Raw genomic sequence first — 27987 nt, 5'->3', positions numbered from 1 at the left:
CCCGCGGCCGCCGCCGCCATTTCGGACACTGCTGTGAGGCTGAGACCGAAGCCGGTTCGCTGGGCGGCGGGCGCCGGGGCAGGAGGGGCGCGCGTGGCGGCGGCGGCCCAGCGTGTAGGCGCGGAGTCGGCCATGGCGGGCAACTTTGACTCGGAGGAGAGGAGTAGCTGGTACTGGGGGCGGTTGAGCCGGCAGGAGGCGGTGGCGCTGTTGCAGGGCCAGCGGCACGGGGTGTTTCTGGTGCGGGACTCGAGCACCAGCCCCGGGGACTATGTGCTCAGCGTCTCCGAGAACTCGCGCGTCTCCCACTACATCATCAACAGCAGCGGCCCGCGCCCGTCTGTGCCACCGTCGCCCGCCCAGCCTCCGCCCGGTGAGGACAGACGGGACGGGAGGCCCCGGGCGGGGTGAGGGCCGCGCAACTCCCCAGCCTAGCCGGCTCCTCTTCGAGAGCTGACTTCCACGAGGGACGTGGGCAGAGGGCCGGAGTGACCATGGCAGGGGGGAGCCTGGTGTTTGGGGTCGTTCACACCACGAGCGGGTGTGGGGGGGGGGGGGAGTCGCCGCTGACCCAGGCCTCTGGGTGTGACTTCGGAGGACAGCCCAGGGGAAGGGGAACTGCTTCGGCCCCAGGGTGGGGCTAGCGCCCGGGCCAGGCACAAGGGCAGGGCCGGGCAACGTGGGGACAAAGAGCTGAGGGGGATGTTGGCACTGCGGGGGCATCACTTGGCAGCGGTTCCCAGAATGAATTCGATAATCCTACAAGTGGCTTTTTAGACTTGAAACATTTCCTGTAGTATTATAGAGAGCCGGGCTTGGTTTGGAGAGCTGTTCTCCCCTGCTGGCCTTTGGTAGGAAGTCACCACATACTAGCCCGGAGGGATGGAGACACCCTCAGGAAACCGGTCAGCTTTTTCCTTTCTTGGGCATTTTTCCAAAATACTTTTACTGTCCTCTTCCCCCGCAGAGGACGACGGTGGTGAGCTAAGTGTCTTGGGGATAGAAGTAAGCCCTCTGTGATTAGCCCAGAACAAGTTGATGTCCAGCTGATGGTGTCCAAGAGATCTTCAAGTCCAGAGACAGTTTCTACAATTAGGGGGTTCTAGTTTTCAGGGTATTTTGTGGAGGACAGATTTTTTTTTTTTTTTTTTTTGCCCCCAGGAAAATAAGCTATGGGAAACAGTACCTTCCTTGAAAGTGAATGGAACTTCCAGTTTCATTGGACTTGAATATTGTCAGTGCTATATGTCAGGGCCTCTTCTTGCTCAGTAAGTTGGGGCTGTGACCTAGGTCTTTCTTACCAAGGATCACTGAGATGTGACTGTCTTACTTTTGCCTTGAGAGTTGTTTGGAGAATGTTAAGGAGGTTTATGCACTTAGTGCCCGAGGTTTGTGAAGTACAGAGTAATTCTGAGGTTGTCATCTTACCATCACCTGTGTAACAGCATCAAGAGTCTTAGTCTTTCTCATTGTTCCCAAGTTGAAGCAGTTTTCTTCTGACTAGCTGAGCCTAGCTCCAGGCCAGTCTCTTTCCCTTTTGGGATAGTCCTAATTTAGATTTATTCACTCTGGCCGGAAATGGGGAGGTGGGATAGTCAGTCTCTTTGTTGCTAACAAATACCAATTATAAAAAAAAGAGTATGGAATCTTTAAGTCCACAAATTATCCTAGGTCTTCTCAGTCTGGTTAGTTTAATTGCATAATATGAGACAAGAATATAGATATAACATAACTTTGCCCTAAACCAGGTAAATTCTACCTTTTTTTTAATGTTGTTTTTTTTTTTTTTCTCAAGAATTACTTGTTTATTTGATGGGGGAGAGAGAGCACAAGTAGGCAGAGCAGCAGATAGAAGGAGAGGGAGGAGCAGACTTCCCTCTGAGCAGGGAGCCTAATGTCCAGCAGGATCCCAGGACCTGGGATCATGAGCAGACGCTTAAGGACTGAGCCACCCAAGCACCCCTAAATTCGACTTTTACCACCTTCTTGGTATCTAGGGTTTTACATTACAATGCAGTAATATGATGGCACATGGTCACTGAAACTCAGTTTTTGACCTTCTTTCCTCCAATTTTCGACCATTTGTGTATACATTTTGTAAAATTTGGAGATGGCAACAGGCGGGTTTGCTAGTTTGAGCTTTCTCCACACGTTGGTGTTAGGACTTTATATCTCTGCGCTTACTTTGATACCGAGCTCCACCTTTTCATAACAGATATGAGTTCAGATCCTTGGCCCAAAAGAGAAGGTAAAGATTGCCAGAGTTTGTGGATGGGGTGTAGAAAGTTCATGGGCATTGTGGTAATTCTTGTTTCTGGTAATGTGCCCAGTTTTCCACACACAGCAATTGATTGAGTTGCTGTCTTTATAATAAAGATTACTTAATTTTTGTTCCCCCTCCTCTCCCATCAAGCTCTTTTTCTTTTGAAACTACACAGAGAAATTTCTTAAATTTTAGAAAAGCATGTAGAATATTAATAGCTAACATTTATCGACTGGTTATTCTATGCCAAGTACTTTGCCGAGTACTTTCTGTGCTTTATCTCATTTTCTGCCCATAACAATCTGGTGAGAAGTACTGTGATCTCTATTAATTGAAATATTTTCATTTTATAGGTGAGGAAACTGAGAGTCAGAGATTCAGTAACTTGCCCAAGGTCACACAGCTGGTAAATGACTGAGCCAGATTTTGAACCTCAGAATTCTGAATAGAGAGGTGACACTTAAACTGTACTTCTTTGTCTTTCCTTTTGAGATCTGAACGATGCACATAGAAGATTCACCACTTTTGTTTTTGTCATGGGGTCCTAGGTTCTGTTTAAAGATGAAAGAATGACAAGAAGAGACTAACTTTAATATTTGGACAATACTTGTCTGTTATCTAAAAGTCTGATGATGATGAGGCTTTTACAGTTCTCATTTGGCAAATTGAACGTGAAAAAAATGAGCTTTTTACTTAGCGAATTTTGTGGACATAATATTTTTGTATGGAATGGCTTATTCCTTTAGAGGAATATGGGTAGGATGGATTAGGTATTTTTAAGCTTTTCTGGTGAGTATATTTTTAACTTAGTTGTTCAGCTTCCACAGGCTGCCATAGTCTGGGAGCACCCTGGTTGTGCTTCAGGGCCATAAGGCAGGGTTTGTCAAGTCTACTGGGCATACCTTGTCAGGTTGGACTTCAAGGTGGACCTCTTGGGAAGGCTTTGCAATCATTGATTCACATGTTTCTTTGAACAATGAGGTATTACTAGACCTTAGCCAGTAGACAGTTGACAAAATTGACTAAGTATGAGCTGGGAGAGTAGTTTTAAGTCTGAGGTCTGGAGCTTGGGTTTGAGACATTCTTCCTGGCCACTTACTACTTATGTAACTTTGGGCACATTCTTTAACTTGCCTCTGCCTCAATTTCCCCATCTGTAAAAGAAAGGAAATAGTGATATTGACCACATAGGATTCTTACGAGGATTAAGTGAGTTTTAGTGTATTAAATGCTTAGGAATGGGGCTAACATATAGTAAGTACTTGATAAGCATTAGCTGTATTAGTCTTATGAACATAAGTATGAGGTTGGGAGAGCAGGAGTTGAAGCAGAGTGGAAGACTTCTTAGCATTGAGAGGCTCACAGGCAGGCATGATGTGGGTTGGTGAGCACTGGTAATACGATGGCATATGTAAGGGAGTGAGTGCTGGGGTAGAGCGTGATGGAGTGCATCAAGAAGTGTGAGAGGACCTTGGATCCGGGACATGAAAATATGATGGCACCTGGTGTTAACCTGCTTAACCCAGAGCCTTCTACCTATTGTTCTAGTGGGTGAGGGAAGCATAAAAGCTTGCCTCATTTTGGATCAGGGAGGAGCAAAAGTTGGGGTGGTTATTGTTTTTGTTTTTTTTTAATATTTTATTTATTTGACATAGAGAAATCACAACCAGGCAGAGAGAGAGGAGGAAGCAGGCTCCCCGCGGAGCAGAGAGCCCGACGCGGGGCTCGATCCCAGGACCCTGGGATCATGACCCGAGCTGAAGGCAGAGGCTTTAACCCACTGAGCCACCCAGGCGCCCCTGGGGTGGTTATTGTTTACGCTGCCTCTTCCAGGTGGTGCTGGACCAAGCCATTCTCTAGAGATCTTGTGGGACTGTTCATTACCTACTACCTTTTTTTTTTTTTTTCAAGATTTTATTTATTTATTTGACAGAGAGAGATCACAAGTAGGTAGAGAGGCAGGCAGAGAGAGAGGGGAAGCCGGTTCCCTGCTGAGCAGAGAGCCTGATGTGGGGCTTGATCCCAGGACCATGGGATCATGACCTGAGCCGAAGGCAGAGGCTTTAACCCACTGAGCCACCCAGGCACCCCATTACCTACTACTTTTGTACCTCTGCCATTTGTGTTTCATTTGTTTGCCTCATCTTTGCAGTTCTCAAACCTGGTCAGCATGTTTTATTCATCAGTTACAGAGTATCCATCCAGTGGTTCTGGAGAAGTTCTTCAGTGAGTTACTTCTAGGTTTACATCCAAAAAAGGATGCCGTGATAAAAGGAAGTAGGTTTATTTATTGCAGGACTTCTCAGCCATTTACTGTGCTCATGTGAAATTATGACCCTCCCAAGAGAGGCAGGTATTTGACCACAAGACATTTTGAGAAGTGTCCTGAGATTCTGTAGAATCTTCTCTGGAAAACAATGCAGTGGACTTTGGATTTGGGGATTATTTGAAAATTTCTAAAGGAATTAAGAGGTTTGGGCAGGGTACAGTGTACCAACTGCTTTTAGGAGCTTTTATTACATAGGTGTTTGACACCAGGAGAAGTTAAACAAGAGTTCGTATAGCTAGTAAATGGCAGAACCAGAATTCATTAAACCCAGTCAGTCTGAATCTGTGAAATACCATGCTGGATACCCACCATTTTTAGAAAGTTCTGTTTGCTTAGGAGGCCAGATATTTGATACCGCTTTAGGAGACCTTCTCAGATGAAAGTCAGCAGGCTTTTTAGCCCTTTGTATTGGACAGGTGGTGGGGTGTGTTTAAGCATTTTCTATAAATACCATAGGCAGAAGAGGAGGAAAGGAGTGGAATTAAGGAAAGAGGAAGGGAAAACGGAAGTACTTCGAATTTAGGGAAAGGCCGATGATGGAACTGCTGTGGTGGTGGTACCCATGCCAGAAGTGACCTGGCCTGTTGAAGCCCATGGAGCTCTTGGGTGTTCTTCATAAAACCTTCAGGGAATGGTATTGTAAAAATTGATGTAACCTGAGGGTTAAAATGCTTAGAAGTAATGAGTTGGGCATGTACAGAAACCAAAAAAATATGAAGTGCTTGCATTGATTTTGATTTTCTTTTTCTTTTTCTTTTTAAGATTTTATTTATTTATTTATTTGACAGAGATCACAAGTAGGCAGAGAAGCAGGCAAAGAGAGAGAGAGGGGGAAACAGGCTCCCTGCTGAGCAGAGAGCCTGATACGGGGCTCGATTCCAGGACCCTGGGATCATGACCTGAGCCAAAGGCAGAGACTTTAACCCACTGAACCACCCAGGCGCCCCTGATTTTGATTTCTTTATGTGTTTGTTGATAACTCATGTTCAGAATACCAGCACAGGTTTATGGAAAACAAGTCAGTGAGGTTTTCCAAGTCCCAGCAATGAGAACCTGGTCTTTGGTTCATTTCTCTAGACTGACTGACTATATCTCCTTCCTTTCCTGTCCTTCTATTTCCTGCCCTTGGCTGTTTGTGGTTGGAAGGCGATGAAGTAGGGAAAAGGAGCTGGAACACATAGCTGTGATGAGGTTTCGGCTTATCTGAGACTTATGTTCTTTTCTCTCCGCTTTCCTTCTGGAGTTTGGTTGATGGTCCATGTATTTGACTGTTTCAGCAGTATACAGAAACAGGCGCTCCTCTGGTGGAATTATTATGTCAGTAAAATAGAAAAAAAATAGTAGGTAAAGAATATCAAAGGGGTACCTGGCTAACTCAGTGGATAGAGCATCCAACTCTTGATCTTGGGGTTGTGAGTTCAGGTTCCGTATTGGGTGTAGAGATTACTTAAAAATAAATCTTTTTTTTTAAGAGTATCAAAGATTTTCCTTGGTGTTTTGCTTGTATTTCTCTGACTGCTGGGATTGCCAAGCCAAGCCAAAGAAGAGAAGTCATTGTGGATCCAGTTCACACCATGCAGCATTTGAACAAGAAATGAATTGAACCAACTTCCTACCTTTATATTTATGGCAGAGGAGCTGCCATTTTTTCTTTTCGTAGTTTTCATAGTGATCTTTACAAGGCTCTTGGCTTTGTGGTCTTATTTGTTCTTCTAAACTATCACCCCTCCCCCCAAAAAATCAAACACAAACACATTTCACTTCAGCTAGTACAGTAATGGAGGAACCATAACAATGGATGACAGGGAGTGGTTACCTTCCTTTTTAGAGTGTAAAGAATGCTTTGGAAATGTTCAGGTATGATCAGGGCTGTTCTTTCATGGTGATTTTGTTGTATCTAAGAACGCAGTTTGTTGTTGCTACTGTTTTTTTGTAAGAATACATCTCCAGTTGAAAGTGAAAGTCGGGGGAAATAATGTCTTCCAAAGACCTCCTGCTTCATTCCTTGCTTACCAACCACACTCTGTGTACCTTTATATCCGCAGCTGTGCTGTGAGCTTCTTTTTTTTTTTTTTTTTTTTAAAGATTTATTTATTTGACAGAGAGAAATCACAAGAGAGGCAGGCAGAGAGAGAGGAAGGGAAGCAGGCCCTCCGCTGAGCAGAGAGCCCGATGCGGGACTCGATCCCAGGACCCCGAGATCATGACCTGAGCCGAAGGCAGCGGCTTAACCCACTGAGCCACCCAGGCGCCCCTGTGCTGTGAGCTTCTTAAAACTGGGAACAGACTTACATTTAACTTCCTTCCCTCACTTCAGAATTTTGTTCATTAAGAATAATATCTAACATTTACTGAGTACTGTCTTCCAACCACTGTCCCAAAAAGTCAACTAGTAAAAACCATTTTGGCTTTTGCACCTTGGCATGTAAGTGGGTAAACTCTAGCAAGGGAGCTTTCCTCCCTAGGTGTCATTAGAACTATTTTCTAAGCCATGGGTACTCTGCTGGTGTGAGGGTCCTCCCTAACACTCTACCCTGAAGGCTTTCTGGACCAGACAGTGCTCAGTAGGTCTCCTTGGAGCTCACATTGACCCAATCCTTCACATAGTTAAGCAGGCCTAAAGGATCACTGAATTAACCTAGTGGTAATAAGCAGAATGACCATGTATCTCATTGCCTACCAGACTTGAATGGGAACAATCTCCCTTCAGTGGTCCTTTTGAGTGAAGGCAAACTCCAGAGTATAGCATCACCATGCACTGGTACATTCCTAACCAAAGTTCTCCAGTTCAGCTCTTGGAACTACTGGGGTTGTGTCCACAGGTACCTGATGAGTGTTTGCTGTGGATATGTAGTCCTGGGTCTGGGCATCTATTTAAGCATTTTTTTTAAGAGATTTTATTTATTTATTTGACAGTGAGAGAGGGAGAAGCAGGCTTCCCGCTGAGCAGAGAGCCCTACTCAGGGCTTGATCCCAGCACCTGGGATCATGATCCGAGCCCAAGGCAGACACTTAATGACTGAGCCACCCAGGCACCCCTCTATTTCAGCATCTTGAGTTGGGGAGCCAGCCAGCATTACTGAGTGTGGGCTGTTAACTTGTTTTAGCTTACAGCCATGAATTCCACAGATGGACTTGTGTGATACAAGAAATGTGCAACTGTCCTTTAAATTGTGTCTTGGTTTCTCATTGTGCGTTCATTTGTGAAGGCACTTGTCAGTACTCATTCTGTATTGAGGACTTCTGGTTAACTTCTGTAGTTTATCTTTTCACTTCTTTCCACCACTGAATTCAAAGGTACTTTGTCTGGTCATTCTGGAAGAAGTGATTTCTAATACTGAACAAAATAATTGGGTCTCATTTCTTTTTTTTTTTTCTTTTGGGTCTCATTTCTTTTAGAGTGCAAATTGATTTAGACATCCATCTTGGGCTATCACAATATTCCTATTTCACCACATTAATCACAGGCTTTCATTTATTTTTTTAAGATTTTATTTATTTATTTGACAGAGATCACAAGTAGGCAGAGAGGCAGGCGGGGGTGGGGTGCGAAGCAGGCTCCCTGCTAAGCAGAGAGCCTGATGGGGGACTCGATCCCAGGACCCTGAGATCATGAGCTGAACCAAAGGCAGAGGCTTAACCCACTGAGCCACCCAGGCGCCCCTCACTATGGCTTTTAAAGATTTATTTGTTTATTTGAGAGAGAGAGAGAGACAGCAAGCAGGGGTGGGGAGAGAAAAATGGAGAGAATCTCAAGCTAACTCTCCATTGAGCGTGGAGCCTGACTTCGGGCTCAGTCCCATGACCCTGAGATCATGACCTGAGCCCTATCACTATGGCTTTTAGATAGTGAACCAGTGTTCTTGGAGTGAAGAACATAAATTGGGCATTTTCCCTTAACAGAGGACTTGAACAAGTAACCCTCCCAAATGAAGTACAAATAGTAACCTTGAAATACACCAATCAAAGATGATATTTAAAAGAGATAGCATTTCTCATTAAGTTATGATTGAGGGGCGCCTGGGTAGTTGGTTGGTTAAGTGTCTGCCTTTGGCTTACTTAGGTCATGATCCCAGGGTTCTGGGATCAAGTCCCGCATCAGACTCCCTGCTCAGCGGGGAGCCTGCTTCTCTCTCTCCTTCCTGTTTATGCTTTCTGTCGCTATCTCTGACTCTCTCAAATACATAAAATCTTAAAAATAAATAGTCAATGAGAGAGAGCCCATGAGCCGGGGGAGGGGCGGAGGTAGAGGGAGAAACAGACTCCCTGATGAGCAGGGAGCCCAATGTTGGATCAGATCCCAGGACCCTGAGATCATGACCTGAGCTGAAGGCATACACTTAACGGAGTGAGCCACACAGGCATCCCAAATTGTCAGTGATTTTTCTTTCTGTTTTTTTTTTTTTTTTTTTAAGAGTTTATTTGTCAGGGCATCTGGGTGGCTCAGTGGGTTAAGCCTCTGCCTTTGGCTCAGCTCATGATATCAGAGTCCTGGGATCAAGCCCCGCATCAGGCTCTCTGCTAGAGAGCCTGCTTCCCCCTCTCTCTGCCTACTTGTAATCTCTTTCAAATAAATAAAATCTTAAAAAAAAAAAAAAGTCATGTTCGTGAAGAGATGAGAAATTTTTTATTATATAAAAATAAAATCTTTTTATAAGAAAAAAAGCAAGATTAAAAATTTATATTGACTATAAAACACTTGTATATATTTATGACATACTTATATACACACACACACATACTCAAATTTGGGAGGTTATAACTTAATGCTGAATTGTGGGTTAAGGGTTATTAAAAAAAAAAAAAAACAAGCTCTCCAAAAACCAGTTTTCTGTTTATTATTACTTTACCAGGAATCCAAAAGGTTAAAAAAAATCCAATAAAGATGATTTGATATTTTGGTGTTCAGCAGAGTGTAAGTTAAAGGGCATATTCCTGGGGAGCCTGGGTGACTCAGTGGGTTAAGCCTCTGCCTTCAGCTCAGGTCATGATCTCAGGGTCCTGGGATCAAGCCCCACATTGGGCTCTCTGCTCAGCCTGCTTTCCCCCACCCCCACCCCACTCTCTCTGCCCTGCCTCTCTGCCTACTTGTGATCTCTCTGTCAAATAAATAAATACAAATCTTTAAAAAAAAAAAAGTGTATTCCTCACTAGAAACTTTTTCATTTGAACTGATGCATGTTAATTTATTATCTTTCAGTTCTAGAATCTTGGGATAGAGAGGGAATATATTCTGCAGTCAGATGCTCAATGCCTGAGCTATACCCCCCTGAGGGAACACGTTTGGAAGCATGCCCTATGTATCTAGAGCCATACACACCTTTGCATTATGTGAATTTTAAGGATTCCTAATGTCTTTTTTCTTGGACCCTAGCGTGTCATAAGAGGTTGAGAATTTTTTTTATTTATTTATTTATTTATTTATTTATTAAAGATTTTAAGTAATCTCTACACCCAACATAGGACTGGAACCTACAATGCCAAGATCAAGAGTTGCATGCTCTGCTGACTGAGCCAGCCAGGTGCCCCCAAAGGTTGAGAATTTTAACACTTTATTTTTTCAGGCATCCTTATTTACTGTGTTTCATGACCTGAGGGAGCAATATGGTTTACATGTTTTATTTCAGTGCAGACCTTAGGAATTGATTGTTAAGCAGTTAGCTTCCTGGTTTCTCTTTTTAGACTCCTTGGTTCTTTTGCCTAATTAAGGTTTTTTGTTTGTTTGTTTGTTTGTTTGTTTGTTTTGGTGGCTGTCGGAAATGAAATTGAGGGTGCCTGCCTGGCTTAGTTACTAGAGCATGGAACCTTTGATCTCAGGGTTGTGAGTTTAAGCCCCACATTGGGCATAGAACACACTTAAAAAAAAAAAAAACCAACAAAAACATCTTTTTTTGTGTTAGAAATTGTACATTCTAGATGTGAAGAGAAGGAATGTATGAGCCTGGTGTAGATAGATGGCAAGTTCTCCCCACCTCCTCTTGGAAAAGCTGCTGGGACCTATGAAAAAGGAGAGTTGCTACATTTCCTGAGGTTGAAAAGAAGATTACAACAAAACCTTGAACCTTATGCTACTCTGTAAATGGGATAGCACAGAACATTTTGGGAGAATAAAAAAAGTCTCCATGTTGCTTTGTCTTTGATCCAGTATGAAAGTATGCCCTGACTGGCCTGGTCTGTTAAGGCCTTCTGTTCTATCTTTGCTGCAGGTGGTGATGGGCATCTTTCTAGGGTATGTTTTAACTACAGAGTATGATTTTCAGTTTACCATAAGGAGAGGGGTTATCTTTTCTAGACTTTTTTTCTGATTACGTATTGACTAAATATGTTTAGGAAATGTTTAAAATCTGCATTTCATCTCCTTTGTAATATATCTTTAAATAATAGCCTGCTCTGTTTTTTTCCAGGGGTGAGCCCCTCCAGACTCCGAATAGGAGATCAAGAGTTTGATTCATTGCCTGCTTTACTGGAATTCTACAAAATACATTATTTGGACACTACAACATTGATAGAACCAGTTTCCAGATCCAGGCAGGGTAGTGGAGTGATTCTCAGGCAGGAGGAGGCAGAGTATGTGCGAGCCCTCTTTGACTTTAATGGGAATGATGAAGAAGATCTTCCCTTTAAGAAAGGAGACATCCTGAGAATCCGGGATAAGCCTGAAGAGCAGTGGTGGAATGCAGAGGACAGCGAAGGCAAGAGGGGGATGATTCCAGTCCCTTACGTCGAGAAGTATAGACCTGCCTCCGCCTCAGTATCGGCTCTGATTGGAGGTAACCAGGAGGGTTCCCACCCACAGCCACTGGGTGGGCCGGAGCCTGGGCCCTATGCCCAACCCAGCGTCAACACTCCGCTCCCTAACCTCCAGAATGGGCCCATTTATGCCAGGGTAATCCAGAAGCGAGTCCCTAATGCCTACGACAAGACAGCCTTGGCTTTGGAGGTACATAATGTGCAAAATGTAGAAAGAAGAGATCTGCTACAGGGTCTCCCTTTCACACCTCTTAGAGCTTTGTAGGAATGCTGAATACAAACACCAGCATTGTGATGTTGTAGATGTTGAACCATTAAGTACTGATTTTGGCATTAATGTTAGGTTTTCTCTTTTTTTGTAGAAAACCTATTTTGGAATAAGTAAGCTTAAAATTGTATAACTGAATGTTCTGATTGATCTACTAAACATACTTTGATTTCTTTGATAACACTACCTGAATTCACAGGAATTAATCTAAAATATTTTTTTCTCATCTACCTTCTGCTCTGATTCTTTCTGTTTATCAATGTCTAAAATAAGGTGGGCTCTGTCAAAGCACTTAAATGGAATTTTCCCACAAAAAACATGTTTCTTCTTTAGGGGGCATAGAGTTCTTACCATTGACTGCCTTTTTTTATAAAGTAAGAATTCAGGAGGAACAGTAAAGCATAGAACAGGTGAGAAGAGATCCATACCCAAAACTGTGCATTCCAAGGAACAGCAGGTTTACTTGGTTTTTGTTGTTTGGTGCATTTTACAGCGAGGAAGCCGGTTCCTCCTGAGGAGTAAATTCCTGCCTTTTACGGCGAATAGTTATGCTTGGTAGTCTGTCTCCTCTGGTCAACTGTTGCACTGGATCTATTCCTTTATTCCTCTCTTTAACATTCACAGCTTTGTCTCGTCTCTCCTCCCTCCCTCCCTGAGATACACAGCTAGTGGTTCAGAGTAAAAGCTTGTACAAAAGTGGCATGCCATCTTTCAGACCTACTGATAGAACTTGAATGTAAGTAGCTAACTTTCATAAGTATGGGCTGAAGTTATGTGAGCTCAGACTAGCAGAGAAGGAGCAAAGGTGTATTTTTATAAAGTGAAATCTCTAAGTGCTGTTTCCTTTGGGTCATGTTCACACAGTGGGAGTAAAGCTGCCTTCTGCCTAAGTAGAAGTGTTAGCTTACAGAATAAACTGGGATTTATTTGAGCCAGTCTCTGATATTACTGGATTTGAAAATTTTCTTTTACATTCTGGATAGTGGCTGCAAAGAAGGCTAGTTGAGTCTTAAGAGGTTTGACTGAAAAATGTATTTTTATAGTGCTTGTTTTTTGAAATCGCGTTGTGACTTAAAAATATCATGTCTCTGCTTTGATAACAAAGGAAATTATAGGTCACACCATTATTTCCACCACTTTGAGTTTGCAGGACAATGAAAACAAGTTTTCTTGCTTTGTGTTTTTTTGTTTCTTGTTTTTTTTTTTTTTTTAAAGGTTATTTATTTATTTATTTATTTGACAGAGATCATAAGTAGTCAGGCAGAGAGAGAGAGAGAGGGGAAAGCAGGCTCTCCGCTGAGCAGAGGGACTGACGTGGGGCTCGATCCCAGGACTCTGGGATCATGACCCGAGCCGAAGGAAGAGGCTCAACCCACTGAGCCACCCAGGCGCCCCTTGCCTTGTGTTTTCATTTAAGTTCAGATGATGTCAGCATCCAACATGGTGCTGTGCATATGGCAGATGGGACTTCTGTCATTTTTTGCAGACCTTGTTAGCAGTGGGCTGGAGTATGAAAACTAGCAGTCCTGAAACAAGCCAGCTAACAGCTAGGAAACAATAGTCATGACATTAATTTTGTTTCCATTTGCATTCCCTTCCCTCCCTCCTTCTTTCTTTCCTTCTTCCTTTGTCAAAAGATTTTTTAAAGATTTTAGAGAGGGAGAGAGAGCGAGCACATGAGCAAGGGAAAGAAGAAGCAGACTTCCCACTGAGCAGGGAGCCTGATGCAGGATTTGATCCCAGGATGCTGGGATCATGACCTGAGCTGAAGGCAGATCCTTAACTGGCTGAACCACCCAGGCACTCCAAAGATACATCTGTTTATTAGAGAGCTCATGTGTATGAGCATGAGGGGAGAGAGAGAGAAGCAGACTCTGCCAAGCCCCGTACCTGATGTAGGGCTCATTCCCAGGACCCTGAGATCATGACCTGAGCCTAAATCAAAAGTTGGATGCTAACCGATGGAGCCACCCAGGTGCCCTCCCTTTTTATTTATTTTTTTATTTTTATTTTTCCTGAGTAAGCTCAGTGTGGGGCTCGAACTCACGACCCTAGATCAAAACCTGAGATCAAGAGTTGGACACAAGCAGTTGAGCCACCCAGGTGCCCCTCCATTATTTTTTTGTTTTGTTTTGTTTTGTTTTAAGGATTTTATTTGAGAGGGGGAGCTTGAGCAGGGAGAGGAATAAGCAGACTCCCTGCTGAGTGAGGGTCGCAACTCAGGGCTCCATCCCAGGACCCCAAGATCATGACCTGAGCCAAAGTCTGATGTTTAACCAACTGAGCCACCCAGGAGTCCCTAAGATTTTATTTTTAAGTAATCGCTACATCCAGTGCAGGGTTAAATTAACCCAACCCCAAGACCAAGAGTTACATGGTCTACCAACTGAGACAGCCAGGTGCACCTGCATTTTCTTTCTTTCTTTTTTTTTTAAGATTTTACTTAGTTAGGGGCTCCTGGATGGCTCAGTCGTTAATCATCTGCCTTTGTCACAGGTCATGATCCCAGGATCCTGGCATCAAGCCCCACATCGGGCTCCCTGCTTGGCGGGAAGCCTGCTTCTTCCTCTTTCACTCCCCCTGCTTGTGTTCCCTCTCTCGCTATCTGTCTCTCTGTCAAATAAATAAATAAAATCTTTTAAAAAAGAAAAAAAGGTTTTACTTATTTATTCATGAGAGGCAGAGACAGGGAGAAACAGGCTCCCTGTGGACCAGGGAGCCCAATGCAGGACTTGAGCCCAGAACACAGTCTGAGTCGACGGCCACACTTAACCAACTGAGCCACCCAGCTGCCCTGCATTTCTTTCTTAAGGAGAGCTGGGGTTTTTTGTTTGTTTGTTTTGTGTTTTTAAGATTTTATTTATTTATTTTATAGAGAAATCATAAGTAGGCGGGGGGGGGGGGGGAGCAGGCTCCCCACCGAGCAGAGAGTCCAACATGGGGCTCGAAATCAGGACCCTGAGATGATGACCCAAGCCAAAGGCAGAGGCTTAACCCACTGAGCCACCCAGGAGCCCCTGTTTTTTTTTGTTTTTTTTGTTTTTTTGTTTTAAATGTTTTTTTAATTTATTTGAGAGAGAGAGCATGAACAGGAGGAGAAGCAGGCTCCCTGCTGAGCAAGGAGCCCCATATGGGACTTGATCCCAGAACCCTGGGAATCACAACCCCAGCTGAAGGCAGCCACTTAACCAACTGTGCCACCTGGACACCCAGAGAGAACTGTTTTTTTAATGATGCCTACCTTGATGAGAGGCTGCAGTGCTCAGGAATGGTTGAGCTGCTCTCCCTGCTGTGAAACGTGAATCTTGTGAAATACATAGGTGACTTCAGTAAGTTTTGTTTTTTGGTTAGATACTGGTTTTGAGCCACATATTGATTGCTAAAGATGGCCTCCTTCAGGTTAAAACACATGCCCCAAAGTAATAGCTTTATAATACCTTACATACTTAAAAACATGTCAGTTTAGCATCGTAGAATTTTAGAGCAGGAAAGGACCTTCGATATCCTTATTTATTATGTAAAAAGAACTGATGTTTAGACAGATTGGATTGTTCAGCCTATTTGGAGGTAGAGATAGGATGAACCCAAATCCACTGTGTTACCTTCTCTACCATGCTCTGTTCAATCTGTGACTCTTACTGCATTATAACCGTGCGGCTGCCCTCCTCAGTATAGGTTTTGTGTGGCTTCACTGGCAGCATACCCGCAGTTGGACTGTGTGCGAGGACAGTTGTGCAGTCAGTACAGTACAGCTGTACAGTACACAGTTGTCTACAGTTCTTCTTCCCTATCTCTGGGTTTTTATAAGAGCTGATGCCTTGTCCCTGTTGAGGTGACACTGGGAGATAAGAGTAGGAGGCTGTGGTGTTCTGGTCTTACCGTTCTGGTTAAACAACATTCATGGTTATGATGACCTAGTTCCACTAGTCTACATTTAACACTACATTTCAGTGGAATTTTACACTTAACTTGAAGTTGATAAATTAGAATCATTGCATTTTAGAATTGGGTAGGGCTCGAGAGATACTGTGTTAGACTAACAGTCTTCAGACTGCTTCTCGGTATCCTTCAGGAGAGGGGGGACACCAAGGGTGCAAGGCTCTGTGTTCCCTCTCTTGCTTCAACCAAAGCAATTCTGTTTTTAACTGTATTACGTATTTGGATCTCTCTAAGATTTTGTTTGAAGAAAGGATTTCTGTACTTAAAAAATAAATCTTAAAAAAAGGAGTTCAGGAACCATCTGCCCTCACCTTAAAGATGAAATTTTTCTGCATTGGTACATTTGTTATAACCACAGTCCCCCAGTAGAAAATAAGTTATTAGATATTTCCTTTTTGTCTACCCATCAGATTTCTGTAGTAGAGATGAAGGCTGTAGAAAGTAGGGATTGATTCCAGCTAACCAAAGGAGGGGTATTCCTCTGCCCACTATAATAGTTCTATGGGTCAGTCAGTCATTTCCGGGGGAGTATAACTAAATCGGATACCATCTGTTCCATTCTGGGGTTCCCAAGATTTTAAACATGCAGATATGCTGAATGTTTTGAATAAGAGATACTAGAAATAACACTAGAATAGTGCAGAGGCAACTTTCATATTTTGTTTAATGGCTCCTTAGGAGCTGGGATAGTATGAATCTTGTGAACTGCAGGTGTTAAACGCTTTTAATGCCTCTGTAGACTGTCCAGAACAATCACATTACTTTTAAATGCACTAATCAGATAACTTACATTCTTTGATTCAACCTGGCATTTTTGCCTTTGATAGACGATAAGACTTTAGAGTCATCGTGGAGCTTCTCAGGTGTTCTTAAGCTTGGACCTGTTCCTCAACACAGATGGGAGAGGTTGTAAAGTGCTTTAGGTCCCTGATTATATGCGTTAGTGACTACATCAACTCTAGATCTTCTCATGTGGTACTCCATAAAACCCAAGTTGGTGGGGTGCCTGGGTGGCTCAGTGGGTTAAGCCGCTGCCTTCGGCTCAGGTCATGATCTCAGGGTCCTGGGATCGAGCCCCTCATCGGGCTCTCTGCTCAGCAGGAAGCCTGCTTCCTCCTCTCTCTCTGCCTGCCTCTCTGCCTACTTGTGATCTCTCTCTGTGTGTCAAATAAATAAATAAAATCTTAAAAAAAAAAAAAAAATCCCAAGTTGGTTAGGCCTTTTGACCTATGCATAGGAATTTGGAGTAAAGACCCCACTTTCCCCTTTGTTAGGAAAAAAAAATGAGATTGGAAAGTATAAGAACACAAGTGGCAAGTCCTTCCTCTATCAGTTGTCTTTTGCTGGAATTGTAGCTAACGATTTCTGTATCGTTCATTGAGAGAGATGTCTTCTTTTCTGTCCTTGGACATTACCTTTATTTCAGTTCATAGAATCTCAATTAGAGAGTACCTTGGAAGTAAACTGATCTAGACTCTAGTTAAAGGCAGACCTTCTGGTATCTTCACAGGTTTTTTTGTTTGTTTGTTTGTTTTTTAAAGATTTTATTTATTTATTTGTCAGAGAGAGAGAGAGCACACACAGGCAGACAGAGTGGCAGAGGGAGAAGCAGGCTCCCTGCGGAGCAAGGAGTACGATGCGGGACTTGCTCCCAGGACGCTGGGATCATGACCTGAGCTGAAGGCAGCCACTCAACCAACTGAGCCACCCAGGTGTCCCAGGTTTTTTTTTTTTAATTTTTTAAAAATTTATTTATTTATTTATTTATTTGACAGAAATCACAAGAGAGGCAGGCAGAGAGAGAGGAAGGGAAGCAGGCTCTCCGCTGAGCAGAGAGCCCGATGTGGGACTCGATCCCAGGACCCTGAGACCATGACCCGAGCCGAAGGCAGCGGCTTAACCCACTGAGCCACCCAGGCGCCCGGTTTGTTTGTTTTTTTTTTTAAAGATTTTTATTTATATATTTGACAGAGGGATAGAGAGCCCAAGTAAGCAGAGCAGGCAGAGGGAGAGAGAGAGAGAAGCAGGCTCTCTGCTGAACAGGGAACCCAAAGCGGGGCTCAATCCCAGGATCCTGGAATCATGACCTGAGCCGAAGGCAGCCACTTAACCAATTGAGCCACCCAGGCACCCCTTCACAGATGATTTTTAAGCATTTATTTGGATATCTCTGCTTTTGGGGAACTTGCTATCAACACAGGAGTATAGTCCAGAGGTTCCAAACTTTCTTGATTCATAACACCTTTAGTGTCTCAATAATATTTCACAGTTTCCTAGACCAAAAGAAATAGTTAACATTTGCGCTGATTAGGTAGATAGGTATACAGATAAATTAAATATTTATATCCTAATAACTTGGGACGCCATGTAGAAATCTCATGTAGAAATTGTCAACTGCCTCGAGCTAGTGGTTCACATGGCATGATACATGTCAAGTATTACTGTTTACCTCAAAATTTTAAAGATTTCATGGCATCGTCTGAATTTGCTGCAGTGCCTCTGACACTGCAGTTTGGGAACCTTGGGTCAAGTTCATTATGTTAGTTTAGCTGGAAATGTACCTAGTATATTTAGTTATCTCCCCAACTTGCACCAAGGGGATAGGAAACTTAGTTTTAGGGATTATCAGCTGTTGAGCTAGAGAAGATCTTTTCTTACCTGGACTAGAACTAGGGTGAGACCTATTTTCCAAGATTTATTGGGATGCTTTTTCTCTTCACCTGGAAGCCTACCAGGTAAATCTCAAAGACCTACCACTTTCTACCAATACAGCCCATGCTTGTTTCAGTCTATTTCTGAGGCAAGTGAGTCATTACAGCTGAATTGTTTTCATTTGTTTCCATTCATTTGAAAGGCTATAGATGCACCCTAAATATTACCTATTCCTTAGATCACGGATCTGCAAACTTTTTCAGTAAAGGACTTTACAGACCGTACAGTTTTTGTCACAACCACTCAACTGTCATTGTAACAAAACAGCCATAGACAAAACAACAAATGAGCTTGTTGTGTTCTAATAGAACTGTTTACAAAAACAGACAGCCAGCTGGATTTGGCTCATGGGCCATAGTTTGTTGACCCTCTGTTTTAGATTGCTGTCATCTTCTTAACTTTTATTCTCCTTCAGCCAAATCTTGAAATATTAACTAAATGTGTTCTTGGTGTGTTTGAAAATGTTTCAGGATAAGGTCTCTGTATTCCATCTCTCTCTGTGTTTTTCCTAGCTCTATTTTTATGAATTTGTTTATGTTTCCTGTCCTGAGCTCATTGGAATCCTGTAGCAAGTCAGGATCAGAGGAACACTGGCAACTCTTAGATGGTAGGGACAGAAACTAGAGGGTAGTCACCTGGGGTTACACCAGCAAAGGAGGTCACACAGATCCCTAATGTCTACTGTTTAATGACTACCAAAAATGAATGCTGTTTGGGTTCCAGTTTCATTCTCGTTATCATGGGACCTTACTGGTGAATATCAGTTGAGTAATCTTTGGCTCCTGAACCAACTGTAGATTTGATTACCTATGTACCAAGATTGTGATTTATTCTGGGAACTACTCAGAGCTAGGGAAGAAACCAGTTTTCATCAAGTTCCTTAGGAGTGAAAAAACAGAAGTACCAACATTCAGTCCTCTTTAGAGATGATGCCATGATTGACTTGCAGACTTGCTCCTAAGGATGTAATACAGGATCAGGAAGTGAGAAACTGACAGAATAATATCACAGTACCTCAGTGAAAGGGTCCTCACTGTCTCTTCTTTACAAGGTGGTAGTAGGGTCTGCCTCATAAAAAGAAAGGTTAACTTTCTTTGTGCTTCAAATCCTTAATAAGGTCTTTCTTGTTCATTGATAGACAAATTAGGGGTTTTTTCCATCTGTAACTTGAATTTTGAAATCCGTAGTGTTAGAATTACAGTTACTACTACACTCACTGCGGTACATTTGTTTGCATCTTGAGATTATAGCATTTCTGGGGCAGATATTCCATTTTTCTTTCTTCATCTTTGAAATAGTTTGCCAAGCTTCAAACCCATATATGTCCCCCTTCACCCACCCTGGTCTGGCCCTGGGAATTCTGTGTTACGGGGTTGTTGCCTACCTGGAGGAGGAGTGTGAATTCTCGCTTTGTTTCTGACTTGGAGAAAGAATTGCCCCAAGTGTAGTACCGTGTTTTCAGACTGCTCTGTCCACTCCTGCACTTCCCCAACTTGAACCTGCCAGGCTTGACAGCCATTTATTCTTCCAAACTGTGGAAGCACTTGGGCCTTATGTGATCCAAGGATAGTCATATTGCCTTTGGGATTTGTCTTTTCTTTTCCTTTTTTTGTTTTAATAGATTTTATTTATTCATTTGACAGACAGTGATCACAAGTAGGCAGAGGCAGGCAGAGAGAGAGGAGGAAGCAGGCTCCCCACTGAGCAGAGAGCACGACATGGGGCTTGATCCCAGGACCCTGGGATCATGACCTGAGCCAAAGGCAGAGACTTTAACCACTGAGCCACCCAGGTGCCCCTGAGATTTGTCTTTTCTTGACTCCATGAGTCCCCATGTGCTTTTGAGTATTTCAAGAGAAAGACTCCAAAGGATACAAAGGGTTGTTTAATTTTAATAAGGTCTTCCTCGAAGTATTTGTACTTAAAGGCCACTTTGGATAGGTTAATTAGGTTAATTAGCCCAGTTGACAACTTACAACTTTTCTATCCACTTAAAAATCGGAATTTTAAAAAAGAATCATTTCAGAGTTATGACATAGCCTTTGTTTTCACCTCCTGATGTTTGGGCCTCTCTGCCAAGAACCTAATCAACTGTTAAAAAAGATTTTGGATTTCGGAATATGGTGTGGTTTTCCTGAGCCTCTGTAGAGTACAACCAAGAGACCATGTACATTAGAGATGGCTCTGATGTTATCCAAAGGTCTAATCTGTACAAAATCACCCCCCTCCCCACCAGTGATATCTTGCAGTGTAGGAATGCCTGTCGTTTCTCCCTTTGAACTTGGAAAGAAGAAGAGTCTGAAGGCAAATCAGCAGGTTCCATCCTGCTTGTGGAGAAGCCTGGTGTGGTTCTGTGGTACTGGTAACAGCAAGAGGCTAATCTAGTCCACATTTCAGCCTACCCTTCATTTCTTAGAGCTCTCTAGGATGCAATTTGAGATAGCATTTTAAATGCTTAAGAATAAAGACAATGCAGCATTGAGAGAAAAGAAGTGTTTAAACCTTTACCCGATTTTGGTATCAAGTAGAATGGTGGGCTTAAGGATATATCCTAAAGAACCATCTTTTTCTTTTTCTTTTTTTTTTAAGATTTATTTATTTATTTTAGAGAGAACACATGTGCATACATGTGAGCAGGGGGAGGGGTAGAGGGAGAAAGAGAGAATCTCCAGTAGACTCCCTGCTGAGCTTGGAGCCACACATGGGGTCAGTCCCATGACTCTTGATATCATGACCTGATCTGAAATCAAGAGTTGGACGCTTAACTGACTAAGCCACCCAGGTGTCCCCTGAAGAATCGGCTTCCAAAAAACACCTAGAAAATCTAGGTAAAATACAATGAATTTTTTTTCATCTTTTCAGTTTTTTTATTTTTAAAAGATTTTATTTATTTATTTACAGACAGAGATCACAAGTAGGCAGAGAGGCAGGCAGAGAGAGAGGGGGAAGCAGGCTCCCCGCTGAGCAGGGAGCCTGAGAAGGGGCTCGATCCCAGGACCCTGAGATCATGACCTGAGCTGAAGGCAGAGGCTTAACCCACTGAGCCACCCAGGCGCCCCCCCCCCCATTTTTTCATTTAGATATGAAATCAATCTTTTGGTAAAAAGTACTGATCCTGAGTATACAGCTTGGAGTTTACATGTGTATGTACCCATGGTATAACTATCCAGATGAAAGTATAGGACATTTCCAGCACTCCAGAATGTTCCCTCATGTACTTTTTGTGTGTCTTTAATATCAATAAAATGATGGATTTAGATATAGCAGCTGTTAGGGATGTTAGCTGGGATCTTGTCAAACTAGCTTCACCCCCTCACCCCCAGCCCGAAATAAGCTCTACACCCAGTGTAGGGCTTGAACTCACTACCCCAAGATCAAGAGTCACATGCTTTACTGACTGAACCAGTCAGGTGCCCTGTCAAACCAACTTCTTTTTATTTTTTTTCTTTTTATTTATCTACTTATTTATTTTAAAGATTTTATTTATTTGACAGAAACACAGGGAGAGAGAGCACACAAGCAGGGGGAGTGGGAGAGGAAGAAGCAGGCGTCCCACCGAGCAGGGAGCCTGATGTGGGGCTCAAACCCAGGACCCTGGGATCATGACCTGAGCCAAAGGCAGACACTTAACGACTGAGCCACCCCGGCGCCCCTATTTTTTTTTTTTAAGATTTTGTTTATTTATTTGACAGAGATCACAAATAGGCAGAGAGGCAAGCAGAGAGAGGGGGAAGCAGGCTCCCTGCTGAGCAGAGAGCCCAATGTGGGACTCGATTCCAGGACACTGAGACCATGATCCGTGCTGAAAGCAGAGGCTAAACCCACTGAGCCACCCAGGCACCCCTCAAACCAGCTTCTTTAATTGGCCCCTTTGTCCCTGTCTAGAGAAGAACCTAACATTTAGATTTTTGGCATGAGTATGTGAGCATACACATCCCCCAACCATTTTTCTTAAGGTTAGGGACTTCCATTATTCTGGGTCCAGCTTTCAGAATAGTACTTAGCGTGACATAAGTGTTCTAATGGAAAGTACAGGGATGCCTGCGTGGTTCAGTTGGTTAAGTGTCTGACTCTTGGTTTCAGCTCAGGTCATGGTCTCAGGGTTTTGAGATCAAGCTCTGCTTTGTGCTCCGTGCTCATCGAGGAGTCTGCTTGAGATTATTTCCCACTCCTTCCCCTTCTGCCTCTCCCCTTGGGCGCTCTCTTGCTCACTCTCTCTTACTCTCTCTCTGATAAATATGTAAAAATATAAATATTAGCACAAATAAATTTTTTTTAAAAAACAAAATACAGATAAATACTAAAATGGGGAAAAGAAGTACTGCACTTCATATAATTGACCTTAACATAGGAAGGGGCTAGCAGCATGGTAACATTAATTCCAGCCAGGGTATGCGGGGTGAGGGGGGTGTGGGGGTGGGGGGACAGTCAAGGATAGTTGACAGGTTAGAAACAAGGAAAATGCACTACAGAGTAGTCAGATGTTATCAGGTCGATGTTCCTGGTACAAAACTGCAAGAGTTTTTTTAAAAAGGGGGCGCCTGGGTGGCTCAGTGGGTTAAGCCTCTGCCTTCAGCTCAGGTCATGGTATCAGGGTCCTGGGATCGAGCCCCACATTGGGCTCTCTGCTCAGCAGGGAACCTGCTTCCCCATCTCTCTCTGCCTGCCTCTGCCTACTTGAGATCTCTCTCTCTTAGTCAAATAAATAAAATCTTTTTTTTTTTTTTTAAGAACCAGAATGTGGTTCTTTTTTTTTTTTAATATTTTATTTATTTGACAGAGAGAAATCACAACTAGGCAGAGAGGCAGGCAGAGAGAGAGGAGGAAGCAGGCTCCCTGCTGAGCAGAGAGCCCGATGTGGGGCTCAATCCCAGGACCCTGGGATCATGACCTGAGCCGAAGGCAGAGGCTTTAACCCACTGAGCCACCCAGGCGCCCCAACAAAATCTTTTTTTTTTTTAAAAAAAGGAGCTGGTAAGATAAAGTCAGAACTCATGGCGTGCCTGACTGGCCCAGTACGTTGGTAGAGCATAACACTTGTGCTTGGGGTTGTGAGTTTGAGCCCCATGTTGGGCATAGAGTTTATTTAAAAAAAAAAAAAAATTAAGTCTGAGAATGAGAATTGGGGGTGTAAGACGACCTTCAGATTGTTTTTACTAGCTAGGATATTTTTGCTTTGAGGTCCTGGTCTTCCTCTCCCCAGAAGACTAGGAAGATCTTGACTTGTCATGGTTGACTTGCTTAGGTTTCAGGAACTTTGAATTGGAGGATTGCTGATAATAAAGAATCCTGGAGCTAGCAGCCTGTAGGGACTGGATGGGAACGCAGTATCATCCTTTCTTTTCCCCTTACCATGTCAGCCTTAATCTTCACAACGTCAGCAGACTGAGTTGCTGCCTTTTCTCACTCTTCTTAATCCCTTTTATGTCAGATATTCTCTAGTTTCTGTCTTCCTTTTCTCAGCTTCCTGTGACACCCACAACCACCTTAGGCTTCTGTGGTTTTCAGATGGTTCCTTAGAAAATTATAGACAGGTCAGTAGGCAAGCTGTTTGTCCTCTGAGTGATATCAAGCTAGTTTTTACAGAAGACCCTAGTCCTAGACTGGAGTTGACTTTGGCCAGTAGTTGTTAGTTCTTGCTGTGATAGAACATAAATTATAAATTGGCTTTGGAGCTGATACTCCTGAGCTCAAATTCCAGCCCTGCCAGTGGCTGTGTGACCTCAGGTATGTCTGTAATTTCTCTGAACCTCGGTTTTTTCATCTATAAAATGAAAAAATTTGTGCCTTACAAGGATATTATAATGACTACAAAATAATTTATATAAAATATTCTGTACAGTAGGGGTACCTTACTGGCTCAATCAGTATAGCATGCAATAATTGGTCTCTTGAGTTCCAGCCACACGTTGGGCATGGAGCCTACTTTAAAAAAAAAAAACAAAACTGCTTTACAGTCCTTAGTGCAAGTTCAGTAAGTAGTAGTTACTAACTTAATGAAACCAAACGAGTAGTTGTGCTTAGAAAGCTCTTGTAGGAGCACCTGGGTGGCTCAGTTGTTATGTGTCTATCTTTAGCTCAGGTCATGATCCCAGCGTCCTGGGATTGAGCCCCACATTGGGCTCCCTGCTTCTCCCTCTCCCACTCCCCCTGCTTGTGTTACCTCTCTCGTAGTGTCTCTCTCTATCAAATAAATAAATAAAATCTTAAAAAAACAAAAAGCTCTTGTAGCCTCAGAACTCAGATGTTGATGATCAAAGGATAAAGTTCGTTAGTCCAGTATCTCACCACTTATCTCACCATTGTTCAGTATTTTGCCATAAGATGAATACATTCATCAGACTGATTTTATCTTAAGTTTATAAAATAGAGGTATATCCTAGATTGTCAAAACTTTATAGTGGATGTTGCAAAGAAAAGTTCTTCATATATAAGCAAAAACATGATGTCTCCTTTTTGTTAATGAATATGTACCAAGTGGCATTGAGGAAGCAACAAGGTCTGTTAGTACATGGTAGAGTGGGGGTGGGGAGCTGGCACACAGTGGCCTGCCAAGTAGAGTTTGATGAAGAAGGTGGGGGCTTTTGGAGTTTTAGCCTATACCTGCCCAAGTGGAAAAAGCTTTGCCTGGGTAGGAAAGTGAAAGGAACACTTCATTTTCTGAGACCGAGTGAAGTTGCATTCCATGATTACCTTCTGTCTGCAAGCAGTAGCAGGCAGTGATACTTGTACATGGGTGGTTGGGGGATTGTGCTGCCGTCTTACGTGAGTGAAGGTAGGGGGACCTCTTCTCCTGGGCCACAGGCTGTGGGGCAAGCATTTCCTAAGCGTAGTGGGTACCAAGAAAAGGAATACTGGGTCATTCTAGTTGGGATTCTTCATCCAGAGATTATTAACATTTCCAAAAATGTGTCATTTTCTAGGATCATTTCTATTTTCTGTACTCTCTGTTCTTCTGCACTGCTGAAATCCCTTCTTCCTTATGCCTGCACTAACCACAAGTAATCAGTTTGGTGGCTGGGGCTTGGGAGGCAACAAATAGCCATTTCTGTAATGTCAGCCCTAGAGCAATCACATGGGCAGGGTATGCCTAACCAGAGAATGGAGTTTTTCAGCTTGCATTCATAACTGGAAATAAAGCGCTTTCCTTATTCTCCTCCTGCAGGTCGGTGAGCTGGTAAAGGTTACGAAGATTAATGTGAGTGGTCAGTGGGAAGGGGAGTGTAATGGCAAACGAGGTCACTTCCCATTCACACATGTCCGTCTGCTGGATCAACAGAATCCTGATGAGGACTTCAGCTGAGTATAGCTCAACTAACAGTTTTGCTGACAGATGGGAACAATCTTTTTTTTTTTTTTTTTTTCCGATTGTCATCTATATAATTTTCTTACAGATGTCAAAGCAGTCTAGTTTATATAAGCATTCTGTTACCTGTGATCTTTTTTAGACTGAACTACATCTCTAGTCTCATTTACCATTTCAGGGTACGAAACTGGAGGGCTCGTGTGTTAACTTCTGAATTGGCAATTTTAGGTGGTAGCAGCCATGCCTGAGTGTATCAGAAGGGATGGATATTTTGCCTCCTTTCCCTCAGGTAGTGCAAATCAGCCTGTGGAAAACTGATGGACAGGAGAGGAATATTGCACGCTGCTTACCCTGACTTATTCAGTGGTTTTGTTTTCATTTTGAAATGATGCTATCAAATGGCAATAGACTGTTCCCTTCCATCCCCATGAAGTAATCTTGCACCAGGTGAATAGTAAGTACCCAGTGGGATTGCTTTTTCGTTTATAGAACATGACCACTGTATGACTCATTCTGACAGTTCAAATCCTGAGATTTCTGAGGACACTACTAGAGGCATTTGTCTTCCTTTCCAGTCAATGCTTCATACTTTTTCTTGGGATTCTTTAAATCCTTGTCATTCTTTTCCCCAAAACCTACCAATAGGTTTATTCTCAAGAAAAGTGTTTCTTTCCCTTCCAGATGACAAGCAGATGTGCAGAGCACTTTATTCAGTGCATAGCTTTAAGCCAGTATTGGATTCACTGAGTGGACACCCAAACTCCCAGCTTTCCGCCTTCCCTCAAGGGGTCATAGTAGGTTCACACTGCTACCACAACTAAACAGACTCCTGGCTAATGGGATCCAGCAGGGCCATTTCTCCCGAGTGCCAGTATCCTGTCAGAGGATTCTGAAATTCTTAGCTTCTACTTGCTTAGAGTGGAAGGACCAATCACTTAGACTATTCCATAGATGGTTGTAGGGCCAAATTCTGCCCTTTGCTTTATATACAACTTGTATAAAATAAAAGTCAATTTAAAATTACATGAGTTTGGGGTAGGGTTAGTGCTTTGAAAAACATTTGAACCAATCATGATTACTTACTTATTATTCATTTTACATGGCCAGAATAGTGCTTGAAGTGCATTTCATTATCAACTGCCTTGATTTTTGGCTCTTTTTCATTGTGTTCCAATTCAGTTTACAAATCCTTTTAAGTATGGAATGGTGTATGTGGGGTCAGGTGCTCCCAAGAACAGACTTCTGAGACCAGAAATGATCTAGGCTATTTAGACTACAGTGTGAAACCTTCAGAGTTAGTTCCCAGTCTAGGAAGGCACTCACTGGTCTCTGGTGTGATATGACCCATAGAAACATCTTAATATTTTGCTTTGGGCCTCATTTTAGAAAAGTAATTATCTTTCTAATTGTTTTTACATAGGTTAATGATTAATATGCATTCTTTGAACATATACCAAATCATGGTATCCCAGTGACCAGCACAATGCTTGGCATAGTCGGTGTGCAGGTGTTTGTATGAGTGAATGAGGGGTATGCAGAAGCTCTTTATATGGCACAGGGAAGCCAGCTGACACAGGATTACATACCACAAGCAAACTAATGAGTTGACGCTAATTTAGTGTATTTTTACCTCACACTAAGGTAATGCTTGATAAAGACATTAGTATTCAACTTTTAAAAGTTAGCACAGTGCAGTGCACATAGTGGGTGCTCAATAATATTAAATGAGAAGATTTGCAATACTAGACTTAATTCTCTCTGACTACTCTTAAATTTTCAGATGGGGCATAGATACTGTAAAATCCAAATCCAAATACACATTAAAAATCTCGTTTTCCTGAAAGTATGACATCTAAAGTACTTGTAGAAAAATTTCATCATAAACTGATTTGAATGTTTGTATTTTCTTTTGCCTTTGACTTTGATATTGGCTTGTAATGTCTCTTTTTATCATATGTAATATTAGTGGAACTTCAACTCTACCCAAATCATAAGAATTTTTCAATGATCAGTTGTCCGAAGCCATTATATGGACTGTTGGGTTGGATTTGGCTGGGTGTGGCCGTTGCTGGACCTTAAGATCAAAGGACTTCTAATAAGTATCTTCCAAAAGCAAATGCTGGAATCCTATTCAAGTGCATATGTACATTGTCACAGAGCAAAGTAAACTGTAATTGGCTGCTATATTTTATATAATCATTTCTGCAAAACCCCAGTTTTTGGATACTAATATTTGACATGGTTAATTCTTATTAATTTGTTGGAATTGTTTATTGTTAATAATGCAAATAGATAATTTTTAATTATCCTTAAGTAACATTTCACTATTAATGGAATGAAATGGATGGTAAGCAGACCAATTTGAAATAAAATATGAACATGTGCCATTGTATTATAACACTATACACTTTCTTGACAGT

General features: G+C 42.6%; 1 protein-coding gene across 2 annotated transcripts; it reads left to right on the top strand.

Annotated features, from left to right (window-relative positions):
- Positions 1 to 27970, top strand: CRK (CRK proto-oncogene, adaptor protein). Of its 2 annotated transcripts, none has more exons than XM_045983757.1 (3): positions 1 to 373; positions 10997 to 11362; positions 25427 to 27970. In XM_045983757.1, the coding sequence occupies exons 1-3, from the start codon at positions 133 to 135 to the stop codon at positions 25432 to 25434; spliced, it is 615 nt and encodes a 204-aa protein (XP_045839713.1). In that variant the 5' UTR covers positions 1 to 132; the 3' UTR covers positions 25435 to 27970. The 2 variants fall into 2 exon arrangements, with proteins under 2 accessions (XP_045839713.1, XP_045839712.1); XM_045983756.1 differs by having other exon boundaries at positions 10997 to 11532.
- The last annotated feature ends 17 nt before the right edge of the window (positions 27971 to 27987 follow it).

The sequence above is a fragment of the Meles meles genome, chromosome 18 (assembly GCF_922984935.1).
Source record: "Meles meles chromosome 18, mMelMel3.1 paternal haplotype, whole genome shotgun sequence".
Lineage (NCBI taxonomy): Eukaryota > Metazoa > Chordata > Mammalia > Carnivora > Mustelidae > Meles > Meles meles.
This window is presented reverse-complemented; position numbering and strand designations above follow the sequence as displayed.